Source organism: Notamacropus eugenii, chromosome 7, assembly GCF_028372415.1.
Source record: "Notamacropus eugenii isolate mMacEug1 chromosome 7, mMacEug1.pri_v2, whole genome shotgun sequence".
In the NCBI taxonomy this organism is placed as follows: Eukaryota; Metazoa; Chordata; class Mammalia; order Diprotodontia; family Macropodidae; genus Notamacropus; species Notamacropus eugenii.
The window spans coordinates 166,128,041-166,151,668 of record NC_092878.1 but is presented as its reverse complement, the minus strand read 5'-3'; the positions used below and the strand labels follow the sequence as shown (position 1 = coordinate 166,151,668).

The 23,628-nt window shown below is 41.4% G+C and overlaps 1 protein-coding gene across 6 annotated transcripts in view; it reads left to right on the top strand.

The window, feature by feature from the left end:
* NRG1 (neuregulin 1) overlaps positions 1-23,628 on the top strand; it is a 209,538-nt gene that overhangs the window by 154,178 nt on the left and 31,732 nt on the right. For all 6 annotated transcript variants that reach the window (XM_072625463.1, XM_072625462.1, XM_072625461.1 and 3 more), the window contains one exon: positions 9,343-9,472. In XM_072625463.1, coding sequence (XP_072481564.1) covers positions 9,343-9,472 — 130 coding nt within the window. The remainder of the gene's footprint in view (positions 1-9,342; positions 9,473-23,628) is intronic.

The window sequence follows — 23,628 nt, the reverse complement described above, 5'->3', positions numbered from 1 at the left end:
CTGGAAGTCAGTGGTTAAACATCTTAAATAAATAAGGCAAACAGATTTTATCTCTGGGTCTCAGTTTCCCCATCTTTATAATGAGGTATGTTAAACTAAATAACCTCTAACCAGGAGAGCATTGTATACAGTAAGAAACAATATCGGAATATGATCTGCTATGAAGACTTGGCCACTTGGATTAATAACAGTGATCCATGCCAATTTCAAGGGATCCAGGATGGAAGATACAACCCACCTCCCGAGAAGGGATTGATAAACTCTGAGTGCAAATTGAAGCATGATTTTCTTCACTTCCTTTATTTTTCTTGCTTTTTTGTGCCATAGCTAATATGTTTTACCTGATTTCACGCATGTAATTAATGTCCTTGTTTGCATTCTCAGTGAGTGGGGAAGGATCTGGAGGGAAAGAAAGAATTTAGAATTCCATTTTTAGAAAAGTTAAAAATAACATAATAAAAATTAAATCAAATAATGACTGTTTCACAAATGATCCATTAGATGTTGTGAGTCCTGAGATTTAATGGCGCTGAACCCTATCGCAGCCCAATCCAATTTTAATTCAGCAAGTATTAGTCAGGTGCCTACTATGCATCAGGCATGGGGCAAGGCTTTGACATTCAATTTCCTGTCTAGAGTGTCAATGGCTTGAGGCAAGGGCCCACCCACTTTTTATCCCACACTATGCCTAGCAGAAGGTCCTGAATATGGATATGCTGGTCTCGTAAGTGGTGTAAATAATAACCATACTTTCTTTGGTCTTTGGAAATGTAGTCATTTGTAAAACAAACAAACAGAAATACCTTTGTTTAGGGAAGAAAGGAATTGATTTGGACCCAACAAGCCAGAGCTCCTTGATCTGAAAAGGACATTAAAGGAAACCTAGGCCTTCACCTGAGAAAGTAGGGAACTCAGGAAATGAAAGTCAGTCATAAATGGTGAGTTGGAAGATGCCCTAGGGATCATCTGATCCGATTCCTTCACGATTGTCCAGTCGGGTCTGATTCTTGGTGACCCCATTGGAGATTTTCTTGGCAAAGATAATGGAGGGGCTTCTACTTCTGTCTCCATCTCATTTTATAGATGAGGAAACTGAGACAAACAGGGTTACTTGACTTGCCCAGGGTCATACAGCTAGTAAATGTCTAAAGCCAGATTTGAACTCATGAAGATGCATCTTCCTGAGGCCTGGTGCTCTGTCTCCAGAGCCACCTTGTTGTCTGTATTGCTAATAACCAACCTCTAACATAGGGGTTCTTAAAATTTTGTGTTTCATGGACCCTTTGGAGTAGCCTGGTGAGACCAATGGACTCCTAAGAATCATGATGTTAAATGCATAAAATAAAATACATAGGATTACTAAGGAAATCAATTATATTGAAGTACAATTGCATTTTTTAAAAGGGCTACTTTCTGCTAACAGTTTACATTGTGAATTTGTAAAAGGTTTTCATTGCCTTTACTTACACTCATTGATCCTTCTCCTCCTGTACCCTGTATGGCAGAGAGGCTGGGTCTTAGTATCCCCATTTTACAGCTATAGGAAGTGAGGTTCAGAGAGTGATCTGTCTCCAATATCATAACTAGTTAGGAGAAAGGAGCCAAGACTATGCATAGGGTGGGCATGTTTGGTAGCCTACTGTGAGTACTTGCTTCTTATCATCTGCCAGAGCATCTTCACCTTTGGAGAGAAGCATTCCACATAGAGAATCCCTTCACTTCATACTCCATGTGGAGAAGGCTCTCAGTTGGGATACTAGACCAGACATGTATCTTCTGGCCTTCTTTCTTTCTCGGAGATTAGTGATGCTAAGGTCTGGTGACCAAGGCTGCTGCTTTAAATAGCAGTATTGACTCAGGGAGCCCACAGTTTACCAGAGCCGCCTTTTGTCCTCCTGTCAGCTCTTCCTTTTGGGGAGAAGTCAAGGATTCTTCTTTGTGATTTTGCAAAGTAAGGCATCTTGCTCCTGCTTCTAGGCCATACGCCAGCAGACAGAGCATTCTTTTTTCTGTGGCTTGGAGCCTGGCACTCTACTTCCTGTCCTCTGCTGGCCTGATCAGTCTTCTCTCATTCTGACCAACTGAAGTCCTGCGGGCATCTGCAGGAACTGGGCAGCAGACGGAGCTGAGGCTCCTCGGTTGGGCTTGAAGCCTTCTGCTGCAGAACCACATGAGAAGGGAGTTCACTGCGTATCCTGTATGAATTTTCCCAGTGGTCCTCCCCAGAATCCTTGGTGGCTCTTTGATCCAAGAAAGCAGACCAGTTGGGTCATATTCTCTTAACAGATATCAGAGAGCAAGACAACATGCATTTCCATGTGTCAGACCGCACAGTCACGAGAGATCTTGAAGGTAAGCTACCAAGAAACCTTGTAACAATTGTGTAGGGACAATGCATAATTTGTGCAGAGATATATAGAATTATTTCATTGACACTAAAGTGTCCTAGGCTACCGTTTGGGGAACTTTTCCTCAGATCCTTTCAGTTGCATTCTATAAGTAATCATGAGACATGTGGATGAGAATCTATCCCCCTCAGGATGATAGAGTCCAAGCTCTTGGACCAGGGACCCAGACATACTGCCAGACTGGCCACTGCTCATTGTCATAGGATTCCAATGCCTGATTTCCAGGGACTGGTGTGGGGGGAATGGCTGTCATCCACCATGGCTCTCTGCTGCACAGATAAGGTGAGGACTCTTGAAAGCAAGCACGCCAAAGCGAAGAAAGTCAGAGCATTGGCAGGCATTGTTCTTTTGAGCTGTGTTTGATAGAAATGACCAGAAACGTGGAGTAGCTTTGGAGGTCTTCAGTCACTGTGGGAGATAACTTTTGACTGTGGAAGAAGGAGGCTTAATTTCTCTAGTCTACAAATTAGACAGTACTAGGAGGTTGAAAATTGTGGGTTTGTTCTCATAGACAAGTACAAACTTAGTCCATGTGGAAGTGCCTGGATTTTCTCAAGTCTTCTCTTTTGAAGCACAATCTAACCTATATCAGAACATTTCTTTTAAGTGGCTTTTCACTTGAGTGACCTGGAGAAATCAGTCAATCATTACATACTTCAGATTTTGTTAATGTTTCCAATACATTATTAAGGTCTTCTACTTCACCCTCTAAGCTGAGTAGAGAAGTTGAAAATGTCAGGCTGACTCCATACATTTGTGATTCTGTTTGGAATTAACATGGCGTATCCTCTAGCAGCGGCTCAGACACTCATGGTCATCATAACTGATATTTAAAGATCCACTCGCAGGTTCCCCAGTACATTAAGCTTATCATCTCATTTGTCCCTCACAGAAACCCTGTGAGGTGGGTATTAAGGAAACCATTGTCCCCCATTTCCAGATAAGAAAGCTTCTCACAGAGGTTCAGTGACTTGCCCAGAGTCACAGAGCTTGTGAGTGTCAAGGGGGAGATGTAAACCCACGGTCTGGCTGATTCAGCCCGGTAGTCTATCTATTATGCAACTTTGTGGTTGTTCACTGATTTTTCAGTCATTTCTGACTCTTTCTTGGCAGAGATACTGTAGTGGTTTACCATTTCTTTCTCCAACTCATTTTACAGATGAGGAAATGGAGCTAAATTGGGTTAAGTGACTTGCCCAGAGTCACCTGTTAGTATGTCTGAGGCCAGATTTGAACTCAGGAAGCTGAGTGAGTCTTCCTGACTTCAGATGCTTCATTCTCTCCATTGCAGAGCCACCTAGCCGCCACATTTCCTCTCAAAAGAGCAGTGGCTCTTGTTCCCAAAAGCAATCCAAAGTAAAGAATTTCTCTCCTTACTTAAAAGCAAAAGAGAGTAAGCCATTTAGTCATAGTTGTATATCATGGCCACATCAGGCTTGGTAGCTCACCGTCCAATGGGGAAGTTGCACTTCCAATGGCAACAAACCCTCCGAGTGGGATGCTTCCCCGAGCACAGAGGAGGGCAATGCCTCGCCAAGATTGATCAGTTCTCAATAAACATGGTTGAATGAGTGAGTGAGGGAATGAATGAATCAATGAATGCAAGTGCTACAATGAAATGGACGCCCTCTGGTTGTCTGTACTCCTCTTGGTTGATCTGTGGTATAGAGGGATCGAAGAAGGTTGCTCTAAGTGTTTGGACCTGGTGTAGTGTGGGCTTCTTGGTTCATTTCCGTCAAGATCCATTGCAATGACATCTCACTGTCCACCCAAATCCTGGTCTAACACTTAGAATTTATGAGTTTTCACCCACTCTGGCAGTGATGGCCCTTGGGGGCATGGAGTCACCTGAGTTCTTTGAGATATAGGTTTTTCCATACTTATATTTGCTCTCTGAGAATGTGGCCCACTGTGCACTCGGAGACTAACACAGTTTTCCCATTCTGAAAAGTTGGTGATTGAACCAGATCAGAGGTTCTTAATCTGTTTTTGTATCATGGACTACTTTGTTCAGCTTAAGGACTCCTTCTCAGAATGTTTTTAAATACGTAAAACAAAATATAGAATTAAAAAAATTATATTGAAACATTTTTCTAAAAAAAGTTCATGGACTTGTTAAAAATCCCTGAACTGTATTATTCCAAAAATCTCTTCTTATAATCTTATATTCTGAGTTTCCTATCCAATTCAATCCTACAAGCATTTACGAAGACTCTTGTGTGCAAGGCTCTGTGCTAGATATTTGAGATAGAAAGATAAATTAAATTTTAAAATAGATATTTATCACTTGTCTCCAGGTAACATATTCAGTTAGTCAGTCAACTAGCGTTTATGAAGTGCTGCTTACATGCCAGGCCCTGGAGACACACAAAAAGCCCGAGGACAGTCTCTGCTGTTAAAGAGCTTAGTCTAATGGATGGAGGGGCAGCATTTAAACAGGTATATACACAGAAGATAAAAAGAATAGATATAATAGAATATAACCATGCAGAAGAAGGTATGAGCATTATGGGGGATTGAGAGAAGCTCAGCAGAGACTTGAAGGGAACCAGGGAAGCCAGAAGGAGGAAATGAGGACTTCCCAAAGTATGACTGTACTTGTCATAGAAATGAAGTTTCCAGGTGTGGAGGTAAAATGGCAGACATGGTCTTTATGGATCGAATGAGCCCAGTTTTCTTAGCTGTCACCTAGAGTTTACTGGGTTCTCTCTGGTATATTCACAGTGATGGTTCTCATTCAGAGACAGAGAATGTTTCCAAATTGAATTAAAAGAAGGGGAAAAGACCTTAGATTGTCTGGATCTGTGATTTCCCTGAGAATGCATTTAGAGGTGATTTTGCCTGATAGTATGTATGTTTAAGGCAGAGAAGGGATAGCACCTGAAAAGCAATAGGCCTGATTAGATGGTTCACTATGCCAAACTGCAAGAAGGAGCAAGAATCCTGGTAGAAGTCTGAAAGGCCCCTATGTCACTATCTGTAGCCAGGAGTGAGTGACCAGTAATAACAGCATGTTCCTGACCTTAGCAACTGATCTTGAGTTCCTGGAATCTTATAGGGCACCCCTGGCCTCAGTTGGAGGTTCACTGCTGCTTTCCGATTCTATGATCAGCCTTGATTGGCCTGAGCATGTTTCCATGCTGCCGGAGAAAACTCTGGCTTTGTTTTCACCAAATGTTCCTCAGTTCACTGTCAAAGGTTCTGTGAACCCAGGCATAGTCTGATCTCTGTCTGAAAGAAGAAAGGGAGTTACACATCCATGCTTCATAATGAACTTTTCCACTAGGAATCATGATAAACAGAGCTTGATTTCAAAGGGTTAGGTAAAGGACCATCCATACTCTTCCCATTAAAATAAAGCATTCCTCTTTCTTGGCCAACATGATGCTATCCTTAAAATAGTTGGAGAGAACATGAAAAACCGGCCCAATGTGTCTCCTTCCTGCACACAGCTGGTCTGTATGATTTATATGGAGAATTTATTTTTGTGCTTTGCTAAAGCAAGGTTTGTTCTGAAAGAGACATACATACAACCCTTACTACTGAGCCATGAAAAAATAGCTAAGCAACCTGTCATGGGTGCTGGGCATTCAAATGCCTTTTTCTGGACCAGGAATGAATTACAAGGACTCATCCTATGTCTGAGATTCCTTCCCATTATAAATCTGTGATTTTATGACCCATTCACCCTTCATCAGAGGGAGCAAGTGCTAAAGGAATATAAACTACATGGGGCAAGGTTTGTTTTTTTTTCTAATTCTGTAGAAAAGAATATCCATAGTTGGCTGTGTCAAATAGGTGACTGAATCTGAAACTTTTCCTTTCTAATATTGGATAAGAATGAATAAACATAAAAATTTGTAGTACTCACAGAGATGAATCTTTAAATGGAGATTATAATTGTATGCATTATTACAGAAATATCTTCTGCCGTGGGAGTTTATAGACCAAGCTACACAAATCCCATCCCATCCCCAACCCCACTTCTGATACAGACATTAAGACAGGAACAAGTAAAGGAAGAGTGAGAATTATCTCTTTCCTCTACGTCCTTTGTCATTTTTGTTTCATGTTTTGTAGATTTTTTTAGAGACTGGATTACTTTTGTAAGATACTTGCAGCAAAGCACAAAAAATAGACCATGGAACCACTTCCAAATGAATGTTGTTGTAATCTTGGGCTGCTTTGATATCCACAAATAATCCTACACACACTCCTCAGCCACCACTTTTCCATTTCAACCTTTGATTTCATTTTCCCTTTTCCATCAAAATCTTTATCCTATTTTAACCAATAGCAAAGTGTGTTTTTTCTCCCTTTCCTCCTCAGTTTTGGTGGAAGGGGTAAGAGCAGTAAAAATGAACCTAAAAATGACCTGAAAGAAGAGAATTCAAGTCTTAGGTAATCCTAGAGATGACTATTCACCCTATAAATCATGTGCTCTTGGCAGACAGGAGCATTGGAAGCCATACTCAAGCACAAGTAGCAAGGCCAGTGTGGGAGAAAGAAGCCAGGTTAGAAGTCACAATCATAAATAAGAAGTAAAACATGGAGTAAGAATTAAAGAAAAAGGAAACAGGAAGAGAGATTGTAGGCAAAACAAAGAGACCAGAGGCTCTGGGAACTGAGGGACACCTCCCATTTCCTGAACACTGTAAGGCTTACAACATAGTAGTGGTAAATCCCCATTTACCAGCTGAGGAGAAAACTTCAGGGAAGTGAAATTGTTCAACCTTGGCTATGAATATTACAAAGGATTGATTTAAGCTTTGAGCTTGGGTTCCATACTTGTAGGCCAACTTCATTTCTGTGACCTCCCTAGAAAGTATTTAGGAAGCTAACAATTACCGTGGTGGGTACACACTGGATAACTCGGGGTGTTTGCTTTCAGTTTGGCATTTCTCAGATTAGTAAGTGGGTGATAGCAAGGTAGAGTAGATCAAGGGCTAGGTTAGAGTCAGGTGGTTCTGGTTTGGTCATTTCAGTGGTGTCCAACTTCATGACGCCTTTTGGCCTTGGCTTGGCATTGATAACAGAGTGATTTCCCATTTCCTTCTCCAGATGATTTTGCAGGTGAGGAAACTGAGGCAAACAGGATTCATGACTTGCCCAGAGTCACGCAGCTAGTAAGTGTCTGAGACCAGATTTGAATTCAGGTGTTCCTGACTCCAGACCTGGTGCTCTATCCAACTGTACCACTTAGTTTTGCCTGGGTTCAACTTTCTCCTCTGATACTTAATAGTTGTATGACCATGAGCTGGTTGATGTAGCTCTCTTAAGCCCTACTTTCCTTAGCTGAAATGGAGATCCTACCTGCCTCATAATGTCTCTGGGAGACTCCAGTGAGATGATGTGTGCTGAGCCCTTTGTAAATGCATCATGTAAATGTTAGGTTTTACACTTCAGAGTAAATACTGCAGTTGTTTTTGCTCCTAACTTCATGGTGGCCCTTGCTTCTCTATGCCAGATGGTCACTTTGGGAATGGACTGGACTCCATATGCCCAGCTGCGGCCATTCCATTGAAGGGATGTAACAAGTGCTCCTTAATCCACTACTCTGGTCAAGCCCGTAAGCATCCACACACTTCGCTTCTCTTGCATTCTGGAGTTGGAACCAATGAGAGCCATTAACCAGCCAATCAAACCAAAATTAATTAATTAATGAAATACAACAAAACAATTAGTTATCTGACGCTTGGTGCATAACCTGAGGGAATCACTGGAACAGCCCATTGTAAGCATCCAGCTCAAGCCCTACTCTAGATATGAACACCCTCTCTAAAGTTCCGGAGATGTTTGCTGTTTTACAAGACAGAACAGTTTTTCCACTTGGGGAAAGGCTATTTATTTGACAAAACTTTTTATTCATTCTTCATATTCTAACCTGATCCTACTTTTAAATCAGATACTGTTCATTCACCTGAAGAAACAGATTCTTTCCTCTTCCTCTCTGATGTTAGCAACTCCTAGGCTCAGGTTCTGCTTCTAACTAATACTTCCAACATGACAATGAGCAAATCAGTAATTCATAATAGCAATCAATCAGTAAGCATGCTTTAAACATCTGCCATATGCCAGGCACTGTGCTAAGTCCTCAGGATGCAAAAAGAGGCAAAAACCAGTCCCTACTCTCATGGTCTAATGAGGGAAACAACATATAAATAAAGATGTACAAAGCAACTTTATACAGAATAAATAGGAAGCAATTAACAGAGGGAAGGCACTGGAATTAAGAGGTGTTAGAGAAAGCTTACTCTAGAAGATAGAATTTTAGTGGGGACTTCAAGAAAGCCAGGGAGGTTAGTAGTTGGAGCATTCCAGGCATGGGGGATAGCCCAAGAAAAATATCTGGAGCTAAGTCATAAAGTGTCTTGTTTGTGGAATACCAAGGAGGTCAGTGTCACAATACATGATGGGGAGTAAGGTGTAAGGGCTAGGTTATGAAGAGATTTGAATGTCCAGTAGAGCATTTTGCATTTGATCCTGGAGGCAATAGAGAGCCACTAGAGTTTATTGAGTAGTTGGTAAGATCTTTGGACCTGTGCTTTAGGAAAATCACTTTTGTGGCTGCGTGATGGTTGGATTGGAGTGGGATATGACCCCCCCACCCCCCCTCCCTCCCAGCAGCTATTGCAATAATCTAGGTGTGAGGTGATGCAGATCTACACCAAGGTGGGCATGGTGTCAGAGGAGAAAAGGGGCATGTTTGAGAGACGTCGCTAGTCATCAAGTTGGGTAGAGCAATGTTAGTCTAGTTCTTCTCTTCTCATTAACTGTACCAAGAAATTTTGCACTTCCCTTTCTCTTTACCCAAGGAAGACCAGGAAGGCACTGGATTTTTTCTTTTAACTACTAACTTCCATTCCATAGAAATAAAACAAGATGGATTGTGGTGAGGAAAGTGAACGTTTCCCCTCTTTTGTCTCCCATGCAGCCACCTCAACATCCACGGCTGGAACGAGCCATCTCGTCAAATGTGCCGAGAAGGATAAAACTTTCTGCGTGAATGGAGGAGAGTGCTTTATAGTCAAGGATCCATCAAACCCCTCCAGATACTCGTGCAAGTAAGATCCTGCATCCCTCTTTTCAAGTCTTCCTTCACAGTCCCTGCTGCTGAAGGAGCCCCCTTCTTTCCAATGAGTATTATGTCTTCCTGTTGCTTGTACTAGCGCGGTCACATGGTTTAGAGGGACAGGCTTTGGGCAAACATTCCTTCATCTGGGGGTCATTTCACCAGTCCTTCTGGCCAAGCTGTGGTTATTTCTTCCATTCTGGTTGGCACTTTGTGTTTACACGAGGATGAAGAGTCCCCAGAGAACCAAAGCATGGGACCCATAGTGCCATGTTTTTGTACAGTGTATAAAATGAGCTCAGTGCCACTGGTCATGCTTCATTTCAGGTGACATTTGTGACATGGCTAGAACCCTGCACTCCTGCCAAGGTGGATGTCACTAACACAACATGTTCATTAGCCTTGAAATTTCCAAGTTGGGTAACAGCGATTTTGTAGGGAATTCTGATGAATAGGTCAATTTAAAAGGCTGATCATGCTGAAAGGCTATCTTTCAGAAGTTCATTGAGTACTGCCCATCTTATGCCCTGTCAAAGGTTATTTATCAATTCCTTTTTTATTAGCACTTCAATTATCTAAGAGGGTTAATGAATGCCCCCTTGTAAAAGCATCTTCTCATAAGGGAAGGACATGTGTCATTTATTCTTAACACTTCACCTATGAAAATGCATAAGAGATTTCAGAGATTTCATTGGGCCATGCACTTTCTAATTAAATGTTTTATTAGAGACAACATGAAACATCGATATAGACAATTAAGCTCCCTTAGCCGCTGTTTACATTTCATTTAATTCCATGTGTATAGTATGAGTTTTCAAATAGAATCATAAACTTGTAGACTCATTTTAGAAATAATTCTGGGCTACATTTGGAATCTTTAATTCCTCTTTGGAATGCAGGATGACATAGTCTACCCTCATCCCCTCAGTAAATATTAACTAATTAGAAGGGTATATCTCAAGACAGGCAGTGCCTCAGGAAAGCAAAAGAAAATGTGTAGATATTTCATTGGTGTCACTTGAAGGACAACATTTGTTAAGTCACAGGAAGAAGTATTGATCCCAATGGCTCAAACCATCAGGTGTGTGCTGGGTACCATTCCATGAAGAAATGTCCATCTTAGGTCACAAGCAAATGGAGGGAAACAGAGAAACCTGGGCCTTGCATATAATCTTCCATTGCCCTAGAAATGGAGTTTAGATGCACGTATGTCAGTCACTGAAGCCTTTGCAACTCATGTGGACTAAATAGCCTTTGGGCCTCAGTTTCCTCGTCTGCAAAATGAGTGGCTAGGGTTTACATGATCATCCAGATCCCTTTCACCTCTACATGGTATAACTTTCTGTTAGCATTATTAGTCATTTCAGATGGAAAAAACAAAACAAAACATAAGTCAAGGAATTCAGTTCTCCATCACTCAATACTGGCACGTAGGCTGTGAGAGAATTCTGTTTCAGCATCTTTGTAAAGAAGGAAACTGTTGTTTTATTTGAATGGTGGAGGTGGTAGCCAAGTGAAAGAGAGAAAGGCAGAGACATTATTTATGTAAAGGAGTATCGATTTCATAATGTGCTTTGTAACCTTTAAAGAATCATATGAAACATACACATAGATAGAAGTAGATGTTGATACAGATAGAGAGAGATATAGGCACATGGATGGAAAGAAAAGCATAGGGTGGAGAGTACAGAGAATTATGTTTTATCTTAGCCATTTATTAGCTGTGTGACCTTGGGAAAATCTGTGCTGCCTTCCTCCTTGCTGTAGGATACCGGACTAAGAAGAAAACATTCCAGAGTTCTGGGCTTCTAAGGTTTTTCTAGACATGTGGCTTTGAGCAGCTCCTTCCTGCCTTTGGGAAGGAAGTTTCCTCAGCTATAAAACAAGGCAATCTGGTCCTGGCAGGCTCTGATTTTCATCTCTGCAGGGTCACTGGATATGTAGGTGGTACAGCAGATAGAGTACACAGTCTTGAGAGGGACTCCCTCTTCCTCCTCTCTCTCTTCCTCCTTCTCCTTCTCTGTCCCCTCCTCCTCCACTACAATGAAAGAAAAGTTGAGAAAGGTCTTTGGAAACTTAGGTGCATTGTGATGGTCTTGAACAGTAGACCAAAAGACACACATGCTCAGCTCTTCTCATACATAGCATTCTGCTATCTAGGTAGATTTTGTGGAGGAAGAAATAGTCTAAGTGGCTGATCCTGTGTTAGGAAATGTGTTGGGAACAGATTCGGGGGCAATCTCTGAGCCTGTGACATCCGAGTATCCCCAGGATTACTGAGGGGCCATCTTTATTTCAAGGTCAGAGATTCTTCCCTGTGATCATGTCCCAGAATCTCATGTTCCAAAGTCCTGCCTTGACAGGATTTTTACCTCTACTTAAACCCTTGGAAGGGGCAGTTCGCTTGTACAATGGATAGACAGCTGGCCCTGGAGTGAGGAGAACCTGAATTCAAGTCCAGCCTCAGACATTTACTAGCTTTCTGACCCAGGCTGAGTCACTTAACCCAGGTTGCTTCAGTTTCCTCGTAAAGAACTGTCAAATAACTCAAGTATCTTTGCCACACAAACAAACAAAGCCGAATGTGTCATGAACAACTCACTCATGACTGAACAACAACAAAACCCTTGGAGGTCAACTAGGCCAGTCCCCGCCTTTCCTAAAGCCAAGAGAGGCCAAGGACCTGTCCAAGGTTACATAGCCTGTGCACCTTCCTTCATATATTTGCCTGAAATGCAAAACAAATGCCCCTTCACTAGCTCAGCTAGTGCACAGTACTGGGCGGGTTTTCTTTTCCAGAGGAACAGGCTGCCTTGGACAGTGTAGCAGGTTCTGGGGGGAAACAGTGTTCTCCTATTTGAAAGATGCCTGGTTCCAGTGCCAGCTCTGGGAAGGCCAGAGCTTTCACCTCATGGTTTCCTCAGTTTCCTCACTTACAAAAGCTGCTAATCATCACTGCATTCTCTCCCTCTCAAGACTGTCATAAGGGGAGGCCCTCTGTGAGCTTGGAATGGCTACACAAACACAGCCTTTCATTTCTGTTTTAACTTGGGTGATAATTATGTATGTTTAAAAATGGGATCTTAATACCCTGCTTTCTGCTTCATGCAGATCAGAGGCCATGTTTTACAATGATATGTTTTTTACCAGACCACTTAGAGGGGAAAAACCATAAACTTTAGCACTTGCTGAACATATTTCTGCTTTGTTAGTGAATTCCTATTTTCCATATGTTCTATTTGTCAGAGGTCCTGGCCACATCAGTGAAATCAGCTTTGCTCCTAACAAGGTGGGCCTCAGAAGCACCAAACTGAGACATTGTTCAGGACTTCTCTCTGGTGCCCATCAGCCTCAGGTGTCTTGGGAGGGTGGGAGAGGAGGTTGGAGTGGACAATGGCCGGTAGACCCACCCATTCGTGTTGGCCAGGGTCAAGGGTTGCCTGGAGATTCAGCAGGTTTAAAAATAACACAGGTGAAAGTGACTTTGGGGAGAGATTTCCTACTGACCTTGACTTTCTTCTGCATGTGGGTTGAAGGAGAACTCTGATCATTCTCATATCTTCAGTGCAACTTTTGCTCTGTATGAATTGAGTTCTCCAGATCATCTAAAGATAGTAAAAGCCATTGGCTTTTATGAGCCAGTAACCTGTACCTATGTTCCTTTAAGGTTTACTGGGAGCTCTGCTTACAGCCAGGCCATGCGTTCAAGAACCATCATCAGATTTGTAGCTAGGATTTCTTGTGCTCAAGGCAAAAAGCATAAACTGTGCCTGGAGCACCAGAGCACACTCGCTGATAGCTTGACTTGGTATTTAAGCTAATTATTCTAGCTCCCGAGGTGCTCTTTCCTTGTTGCTTCTATGCTATTTAAATATTACTAGTGTTGTTAACACCCTTAACGTTCCGTGCCCTCCAAATGCAACACCTCTGAAGTTCAATGCCTAGCCAAAGCCCTGGTGATCCTGCCCTTGGTATAGCAGTGATCAAAGAAAACTGAAGTTTAGAAAAGTGGAATGATTATTCAAAGATCTGGATGTTAAGTGGTAGAGCCAGCACCTGAACCCAGAGGAAGGGAACTGCCCAACGGGTCATAGGTAGTAATCAGTAAAGCCTCCCATCCTTCCCATCTTACTGTAGAAGCTAGCAGATGGGAGCCCTTAATCTGTTCTTATGGACTCTTTACCTGACTGACAGTCTGAGCAGACTCCTGATGAAAGCCACATTTCCTGCTGAGAGCTGGACAGAGAAGGGAAAAAGAAAACAAAGGCAAGCTATTTAACCTTCATGTCCTCATCTGTAAAATGGGCATAATAATAGTATCTAACTCCCAGGGTTATTGTGAGATTCACATGAGATAATATTTGTAAAGCACCCAGCACAGTGTCTGCTATATAGGAAGCCTTCCTTCCTTTCTTCCTTCCATACTCACAATGATCATTTTACAGAGGAGGGATTAGAGGCACAGAGAGGTGAATTCAATCAATCAATCAGCCTTAATTAAGCTCTTCTTATTACCAGGCACTGTGCTAAGCATCAAAAATACAAAAACAAACAAAAGAGAGTCCCTGCCCTCAAGGAACTGAAAATCTAATAGGGGAGAAAACCTGCAAACAAACATATGTGAAGCAACCTATATGCAGAATAAATAGGAAATAATTAACAGAGAAGGCACTGGAATTAACAGGGGTTGAGGAAGGCTTCTTACAGAAGGTGAGATTTTAGTTGGGACTTAAAGGAAGACCAAGGAGGTCAGTGATCAAAGCAAAAGAGGAAGAGCATTCCAGGCTGAGGAGGCTGAAAGAGGACAGATGGAGAATGTGTCACTGGCTCCAAGAGTAGGTGTGGGGGAGTAATGTGCAAGGAGACTGGAGCTTATGAAAGCCTTTCATTGGTTTGGCCTCGGTCACAAGCTTGTTAAGAGATCAGGCTCCTGACTACCTGCTCCTGTCTGTTATTTCCCCTTCTTAAATGATGATCATTTTGCTTGGAAGTAAAAGCAAAAGCCATGTGGGAGTAGGACAGGGTCGCCATTTTGTCCTCTGTGCTATGAAGCTGAAGTGCAGCAGCCAAGCAAGAGTTTGCATATTAATGTATTTTTCCAACTACTAAAAAGTTATTTGCCTGTATCAGAGACTTTAAATATGAAAGAAGATCAGGACAGTGACTCATCTTGGGACAATTTCCATCTGTACCCCATTGGCCAAGCTAAGATGATAACTAAAAGAGAGTTATTTTATTCTCTTTTATAATAGTCCAGAGAATATTCAGTATAAAAATGACAAAAGAATCTCTATTGAACAAAACGAGAGGCATGAGATAATAATCTTTATAGGAAGGAAAGGCATAAAGCAGAAGCCATTGAAGGAACCAAGGTGTAATCCAAGGAATACTGAAAAAATCAAGATGTCCCAGGCTTAGGCCGGGCTGATATCAATGGGAAGGGAGAGTTAGAAAGCAGCAAGGAGACATTTTGAAGGACAAAATGACTTAATATGGTGACAAGTTGCTTATGCAGGACTTAGGGGAGAGACACCTCAAAGCTGACTTCAGAATTCCTTCCCTGGAAACTGGAATGAAAGTAGAAGCAGTGATCAAAGGCTGTAATGGGAAAGGAGAATTGGGGACATACTCAGGGTTGATGCAGGCAGAGACCACATAGAAGGTTATGTAACACAGCCATATAACCAAAACTGCTCCAATATCTCAAGTCAAGAAAATGCAACCTTTATTAAGTGCCTGCTGTATGTAAAGCTCCACGCTCCATGCTGGGGATCCAACAACAAAAAAGTCAAAGTGCACATGTAGCTTGCATGGGAGAACATGGCATGCACATGGCTAAGTAAATGCAAGCTAGTGTGAAGAAGAAGGGAAAATGGAGATCAGGGGAGATCTCCTTATGGAACTTTGAAGGAAGCCAAGGATTCTGAGAAGCAGACATGAGGAGGTTATTAGAGGGAGAATGCCAAATGGATATGAAGACTTTTTTCATGGACACCAGGTGACAATTGTCTCGTCATCAAGGCCAACCTTCCTGAATCATAGGACTGACAACCCCAGCGCACATGGAACCAGGCCTTCTCTTTAGAACTTTTTCAAATGAGTCTACTCTCCACAACTTCTGAGTTAAAATGGAGTTGATCTAAGGTTGTTTTCTGCTTGGAGCTGTTGTCCTTCTCCCCACATTTTTAGTGTGTTTATTTAGAGGACAAGTCAGTCCATCCAGAAGCATTTATTAAGCACTTCTTGTGTGCCAGGAACAAGGACTATGCCCTTCCTCCCCTCTTTTTATCCTTCCTTCTCCACCTCAGCATGGTGTGGGGCTTTCATCAGGAGTCCGTTTGCTCCATCAGGCAGACAGGCAATAAGTCTGAACTGAAACTAAGAAATAATTAAATGCTAGGCTTTGTACTCAGTGCAGGGTGTACAAAGAAAGGTCAAAACATGGTCCTTGCCCTCAGGGACAGACAAACATAGATGGAGAGTAGATGAAGCCGGTATGAAAAGGGGAAGTGCTAGTAGTTGGCTGGAGAGAGGAAAGTCTCCTACAGAAGGTAAAATTTGAGCAAGTCTAAGGTAAAATGTGGGTGCAAAGAAGGCTACATTGCAGGCATGCCCCAGAGATGGGAGGGAGAAGGTCAGATGGAGAATCTGCAAGTAGGCCCATGAACCTGCACCCTGGAGATAGGAAGGAACTACATGGGGAAGAGCTTGAAAGGGCAAATGGAAGGCTTTCTAGTTTACTCTGGCGGCAGTAGAGATCCATTGAGCATCCTAGGGGAAGCAGTGACATTAGGAAGATCGCTTTGGTGGCTAAGCAGAGCATAGGTTGGAGTGAGGAGGACTTTCAGGCTGGGAGATGACTTCCTGAATGGATCTCTGGATAATCCTTTAATCAAGATCTTTTCAAAAGTAGAAAAACTGAAAGGTTGTCTTCTCCAAATTCAGAAAGTCAGAAGAGGAGACTTGGGGAATCCCCTCTCTCCTCTGTGTTTTTGTTTTTCCATCTTAGTTACTGACATAGGAAAAGGAATCTCCTCATGAAGATCATTGCACATTTGTATATAAGGCAATGACAGGACTAGAAAATGAGATATAATGAAGAGACTGTGTGGAGTTCACATCTTGTGGAATATGTAATCTGGTTGAATATGTATGTGAAGTACTCACCATTGAAAATAAAGGGAGAGATAGAGCTTCCTGCCTGGCATTTCAAAGCTAACTTTGTGAGCCACAGGGTAAACTGTATAGATAGAAAGTGATGGAGCTGGGAGGGGACTTGGAGGGATGACTTTCTAATCCTTGGTTTCCTGGTGGAAGAAGTTGATAGAACTTAAAGATGAGTGTTAGAAGTTTGGTAAAATGTTGATTTTTCTCCATTTACTCATGAGGTCAGAGTGACTTGTACATGTGCTACTGGTCCATGAGAGCAGCCCTGCTTGGAAGGAATTCTAAGTGCAAGAGGCAGAAAGAAGAGTGCATTTGTGTGTGTGTGTGTCTGTGTGTGTGTGTGTGTCTGTGTGTATACACATGCATGTGTGGGGGGGTGAAGAACATGGGGAGGAAGCCAAATCAAAGAGGTCATTACTAGCAGTTTTCTAATTGGATAGTTGTTTTAATGATGGCCAAAACAAAGTTTCCCTTGAGAAAACCAATGGATTTTACAGATAATGCCAAGACTACAGTGTTAACTGAAATTAGAAAACCATGTATGACCCTGAAGAAACTACGAATATGGACAGATAATAGAATGAGATTCATCTCAGAAATATGCAGACTAATGGTAACAATACATTGGGGAAAGAATAATCCAAGACACAGATAGAGACTGCGTTAGTGAGTGGGCGAAATCTGGCCCAGCAGTCGACTGGACTGTGGGGTGGAGAGGAGTCAGAATTTGCAATGCAAGATTGCAGAAAACCAGACCGAGAGTATTAGAAATGTCTGTCTGGCCAACTCCAACGTATATACTCGAGGGAATGGAGAAAGACCTTGACATCAGCCTCCTAACCCCATGGAGAATCTTCAAAATACATGTGTTCTCATCAGTTCTCATCATCAGTCATATTATCCCTTTTGGAAATGGATGTATTTGTAAACAGAGACCCAATACTGTCTCAGATAAGTTCAGAGATGCCGCAGTATAAGAATAACCCTGATCCAAGTGGAGGGTTGGGGACAAATGAGAAGAGATAGCTTGTTTGGTGCTGAATCCTCTGTGCTCTCCAGATAATTCCATATGGGGATGTCATTCCAGAGACATTCTGCATTTAAAGCTGAAATGGATTCACTTTCATGCCACCAGTTCTCCCTTCTGTTCACTCCTCTTTACATGGTCTAGTGAGAGTCAACCTGACTGCACTTTGAGCTGATAGTGATGTCTTGTTTCATATTAAAGTTGTCTTGAGGATGTTTTCAGTGAACCCACAGAATATGAGGCAAAATCCAAAAATCCCCAAACATTGGCTTATTTTATCTAATTGTATAACACTCCATAGAACTTTTAACATAAAAAAAAGTGTGATAGTGAATTGCTAGCTTAGCTCCCTGAAATTGGGGTGGGGGTGAGGGAGGGGGGAGAGAGAGAGAGACAGAGAGAGACAGAGAGACAGAGAGACAGAGAGATAGAGACAGACAGAGAGACAGAGAGACAGAGAGAGACAGACAGAGAGAAAAATTTTTTCAGGGAGACATTTTAAGTCCACTGTGGTTTTTGCCTAGCCTTAAATGACCAATCATCTCTTTTAAGTAGTAATAAGGAAATGCAGATTTCAGGCTGAAAAGGGAGAAAGAATAAAATAACTTATTAATCATTTGGTATATATATGGATGATACGAAGTTATATGGCTTCACCAAAAATTGAAATTTAAACTCTCTCTCTCTCTCTCTCTCTCTCTCTCTCACACACACACACACACATACACACACACACACACACACACACACACACACACACACACACACACACTACACCAGATCCTTTATGTTTTGAAATCCTTGGACAGTGACATCAAGATGTCATTTGGGCTCAAGAAGTATCAGCTTATTAATGCATATGAAGATAGGGATGGAGGCTTCAAGCTTCAATGCAAGGGTCAAAATGAAACCAGTGAATGAACCTCATGAAAAATATCTTGGAATCTTCCAAACAGGATGCCTTGAGGCATCAAGGAGCAAGGTGCAGCTGAGTACATTAAGAGACTTTCTGGCATCCTGAAATCAAATCTGAATAGGAAAAATACACTTAAAGCAATGAATATTGGACAATCCCAATTTGCATATATACTAGCAAAACTGTCAAATGGAACATAACCAATTTAGATAGTATTTTAGCAAAAAATCTATACAATATTAACAAATCATAAGGCCTTACCTCGTTAAGAGAATCGCTTAGCATCTTTTAATAGTGGTGATGATAAAAAGACATAAAGCACCTACTATGTGCAGGCACTATGCTAAGTGCTTTGCATATACTTTCATGTGATCCTTACAACAACCTTGGGAGGTAGGTGCTATTAATATCTCCGTTTTACAGTGGAGGAAACTGAGGCAAATAGAGGTTAAGTGATTTACCCAAGGTCATATAGCTAGTAAGTATCTGAGGCTGGGATTGAACTCTGTCTTCCTGCCCCTAGGCCCAGCAGCTCTGACCATTACTTCATTCAACTTCTTATGATAAGCACTGGGAGTACAAAGGCAAAATCGAAGCCCTGCTCTCTAGGAGCTCCCAGTCACCTAAAGCAAGAAGAAAATTCCCTCATTACAAAGGAGATGGATGGATGGATATAGATATGGATATGTGTGTGTGTGTGTGTGTGTGTGAGTGTGTGTGTGTGTGTGAGTGTGTGTGTATGTGTATGCCATATAACAGGTTAGAAAATGTAAGCAGTATGTTTGAAATGTGCAGAATCTCTTTACTAAACAACAGTAAATGCTGATGCTCAGGGTTCATACCGTTGGTTTGGTTCCATGTAGCCAAAAATAGTTTACTTCTACATTCAGGGCCAGGCCGTTAATCTCAGAAATTACTGAAAGAGATGTCTTTGAGGAGTTTGGACTAAGTGACTGAGGCAGATTATGCAAGATATCAGTAGAAACTCTGCAAGCTGCAAAAATTTAGCGCCTGCTGAATACCTCTCAAGAAATGGCCGGATACCTAGAATTATAATTCAGTTGCCATTTTCACAGACCAAGATATCAGATCTCTAATATAGACTTCAAAATATCCTTGAGAATTCAACAAATACCTGAACTGGAAGTGTGTTCTTATCCTAGACAGGTTTATTGCCCACCGTTGCCTGGCTATAACCTTGATCCATAAGAACTTAAGAACTATATTTTTTAAAGGTGTTCTCATGACAACTGCTCATGACTTTCTGCCTGCATGGAATTAAAAGCTTTCAAAATATAGAGACCTGGTGGGAGAATCAGTCATGGGAACAGACTGAAGTACATAACATCCTCTTCAGCCTCTCTTCTACTGCAGTTGGACCAAGGATGCATTCACCAAGGCTACAGAAGCTGAACTTACATCCTGATCCTTTTATCCAATAACAAGAACAACCAAGAAACCCAATGATCTCATTCACCTGTGCAATAGCTGGTGTTAACCAGGAAAGTGACTCATCCAGGACTATTTCTACCTGAACCTCAAAGGAAAAAAATGAGGATGAAATAATAATGATCATTATCTCTAGTATCGATACAGTGCTTTAAAGGATGAAAATTGCCTTTTCTTTCCATCCATTTTCTCCTTTGCACATAAAGAAAGGCCAGCGAGAATCAGGAATTCAAACACTGTGTTATCAGCCTTCCCAAAGCCCTAAGTGGCCTTTGTGTGAGTATGAGTTGTTTTTCCTCATGTGCTTGAGTGTCCACAAAAAGTAATTTTTTTAAATGAAAAAATAAGTTTCCTTCAATGAATTCCTTTAGGGAATTCTTACCTTTACTGGATTTGGACTGGTTTGTTTCCATGTGACTGCCAAGTTATCAGCAGATTTCCTCCATAACTTCGATGTAAATGTGACCTCATTTGCCTGGGTATTTCCTTCATCAAGACCCATCATAGCTCTTGTCATTCTTGTACAGTTCTTTGTCCCTGGTCTCCCAGGGAGCCCCTGGAGGAGTTACCCAGTGAGTTATCCAGGGGATCCAAAGCAGGGTGTCTAGCTGTCACCCTTTGTTCTTATCCCTGAATTGGGTCACATCCTTTTGCCAATCATGCATGTCCTCACAATTAGATGATAGAGTAGCCAGATGAGACATGCCATAGTGTAGTAGAGAGAGGGTCAGCCTTTCCCTCAGAAAGACTTGAGTTCGCTGTCTGAGCTGTGCCGTCCTGGATAAGTACCCGAGGCAACTTTCCTTTTTATTTAAAAAAAAAGCTATTGATCTATTTTGTCTTTATATCACCTCCATTTCCTAATATATTTATTTCCCTGCCCCTCCAATCTGGAGAACCATCCCACAAGACAAAGCATTAAAAAGAAAGAGGAAAAATGAAGCAGTTCGTTAAACATAGTAGACCCATCAACGAATCTATCAAGTTGGGTAATATGTTCCGTGTTCCACCTGCATCATTCCCTATGTCTGCATTCCTGGTCTGTTTTTTCAGACCAGAACCTGAAAAGGAATTGCCGTTTATACCACAAAAGGAGGTTCCAAACTGGAGTTCCTCATAATGATGAAATTCCAGATCTGGATTAAAATGAAAAATAATGGAAAAAAAAAAGGAAGGGGGGAAGAGCGTATCATAGTTCGATGATCTCTGTTAGACAAATGGCCTTGTGTCTTGATTTTCTCATCCTCTAAGCCTTTCTGCTGCCTCAGCCCATCCCCCTTTCATGCAGGACACCCCTCTCCCCACGGCTCTCGTAGCACACCATTGGCGCCGCCACCCATTTTGATCATGCTGACGATGGATAGAAGAGGCAGTTTACAATCCTCCGCTGGTTTTCACATGGAAGAATCTGACAGAAAAGGCAATGTATGATTCATGAAAAAGCCAAGGCTATTAGAAAATAATGGGCTGGTGTTTACGCAGTGTTTATAGTTACAAATGACTTTATAGAATTAGCTTGTTTGATACTCACAATAACCCAGGAAGCCAGTGCAAGTATAATTAACCCCATTTTGCAGATGAGAAAAATGAGGTTTAAAGAGGTTAACATTAGCCCAATATTGTAAAGTTATTAAATGCCTGAGGTAGCACTCAAGCTTTGGGCTCTAAATCCCATAATAGGCACTAGCCCTAGAGTCAGAGCACCCAAGTTCAAATCCTACTTTTGATATTAACTCTGTGCCCATGGCCAATTCCTGCGCCTCAGTTTCCCTATCTGTAAAATGAAAGGCTTGGTCTTGATGGCCTCTCTGGTCACTTCCTAATCTAGATCAACAATTATATGATCTGATGAGGCTAGGAAGCAGCAGGGTTCTTCCAAATGTTGAATTTGAAACAAAATAGCTCATTATTCATCTATCCTAATAGGAAAATATATTTGGGTCAGAGTCAGATCAGCAAACTTTTACAAGTTCTGGGCTACATACTGAGGGATTTTGTTCACTTTCTTGAGATGGAGATCTTGGTTCAGATCCATGGGTAGAAGGAAGAGATCTGCAATTTAGAATTGAGTGACTTGGCCAAGGTCACATGGCTATTATGTGTCAGAGGTAAGTCTAGTATTCCCAGCTCCAAATCTAGCCATCTATCCACTATGACTTGCTGACAGTACTCATGCTGGATGTACTACTACTACTGCTATCACCACCACCACCACTAATGGTAGCACGTGTTTATAGTGCTTTACAGTTGGCACAATGCTTTACAAATGTTGTCCCATTTGATCCTTACCAGAACCCTGAGAGGTAAGTCCTATTATTATCTTCATTTTACAAAGAAGAAAACTGAGTCATAAAGAGGCTAATTAAATTGCCTAAGGTCCCACAGATATGAAGCATCTGAGACCAGATATGACTGCAGGTCCAGTGTTCCATCTACTGTGCCACTGAAACAGAAGATAAGGAAACAAACAAAACATACGCCCCATCACTAAGAAGCTTACCAATCTACAAAACCTCAAATCCTGTTTTCCTGTCTTTTCTTTCTTTTCCCCTATAAAAGTACTTTTATTGATATCCTTCATTTTATCACCTGTTTGTCAGAATATCCTCCCTCTCCCTCCCCCCCCAAGCCATTACTTATTTTAAAGGAGTGGGGGAAGAAGTTATGTATGTCTAATCAAGAAGCTGCAAAAGTCTGACATTATATACCTTGTTCCACACTCATAAACCCCTTTCCAAGCTCCAATTCCCAATACATTTTCAACATGGAGAGAGATGAATGTTTGGGTTTGAATGGCTCACATAGAGATTCTTTAGACACCAGATAGTGAAACTTTTCTAGCATTGAATCTATAGAAGGGAACTTACCAACAAATATCACTCATGGATCTTGATGTTAAATGGTGTATTAAAAAGTAGGATAGAGACTTTAGCAACATATTCAAAAACTTTTTTCTATGCTTAGGGTAAAGTTACACCAGGAAGATAGGGATGGTTTAATAGTAGGAAAAGTATAAGCATAGTCAGAACAACTTTTTTTTTTTATAAAAGAACATAATTATGTTAAATATAAGAAAGCTACAACAAAATACAATGTTTCCTTATGTTTTAAAAAGATGAAAAAAAAAATAGAAATAAAGGGACCTTTCCTTAAAATTATCAAAAATATCAGTCTTCCCCTCAAGTAGAATGTAAACTTTTTAAGCATAAGAATAATTAACTTTTGCCTTTGTTTCTCCACTGTCTAGCATAGAGCAGGTGCTTAATTAATGTTTATTGAGTGACTAAATCAATCGATCGTTTTTAAAAAAACTTGAAGTTTTACTAGTAACGCCAGGGATAAAGCAAAGATGTTCACCACTTCCATTCTTATTTGTTAGAATGCTAAAAATGCCAGCTATGGCTAGAAGTTAATGAATATAAAGAGTTTAATCAGAGCTCAGACTTAGATAGATTTCCCTCTTGTCTCTTCTTCCCTTCTAAGATGGATGCTATTGTCTTTCGCAAAAGCAACCACCACCATCACCAGCATTTCCCGTATGGTCTGACAGCAGCCCTCTCTGCGTTCCCCAAAGTTAGCTCAATGGCTG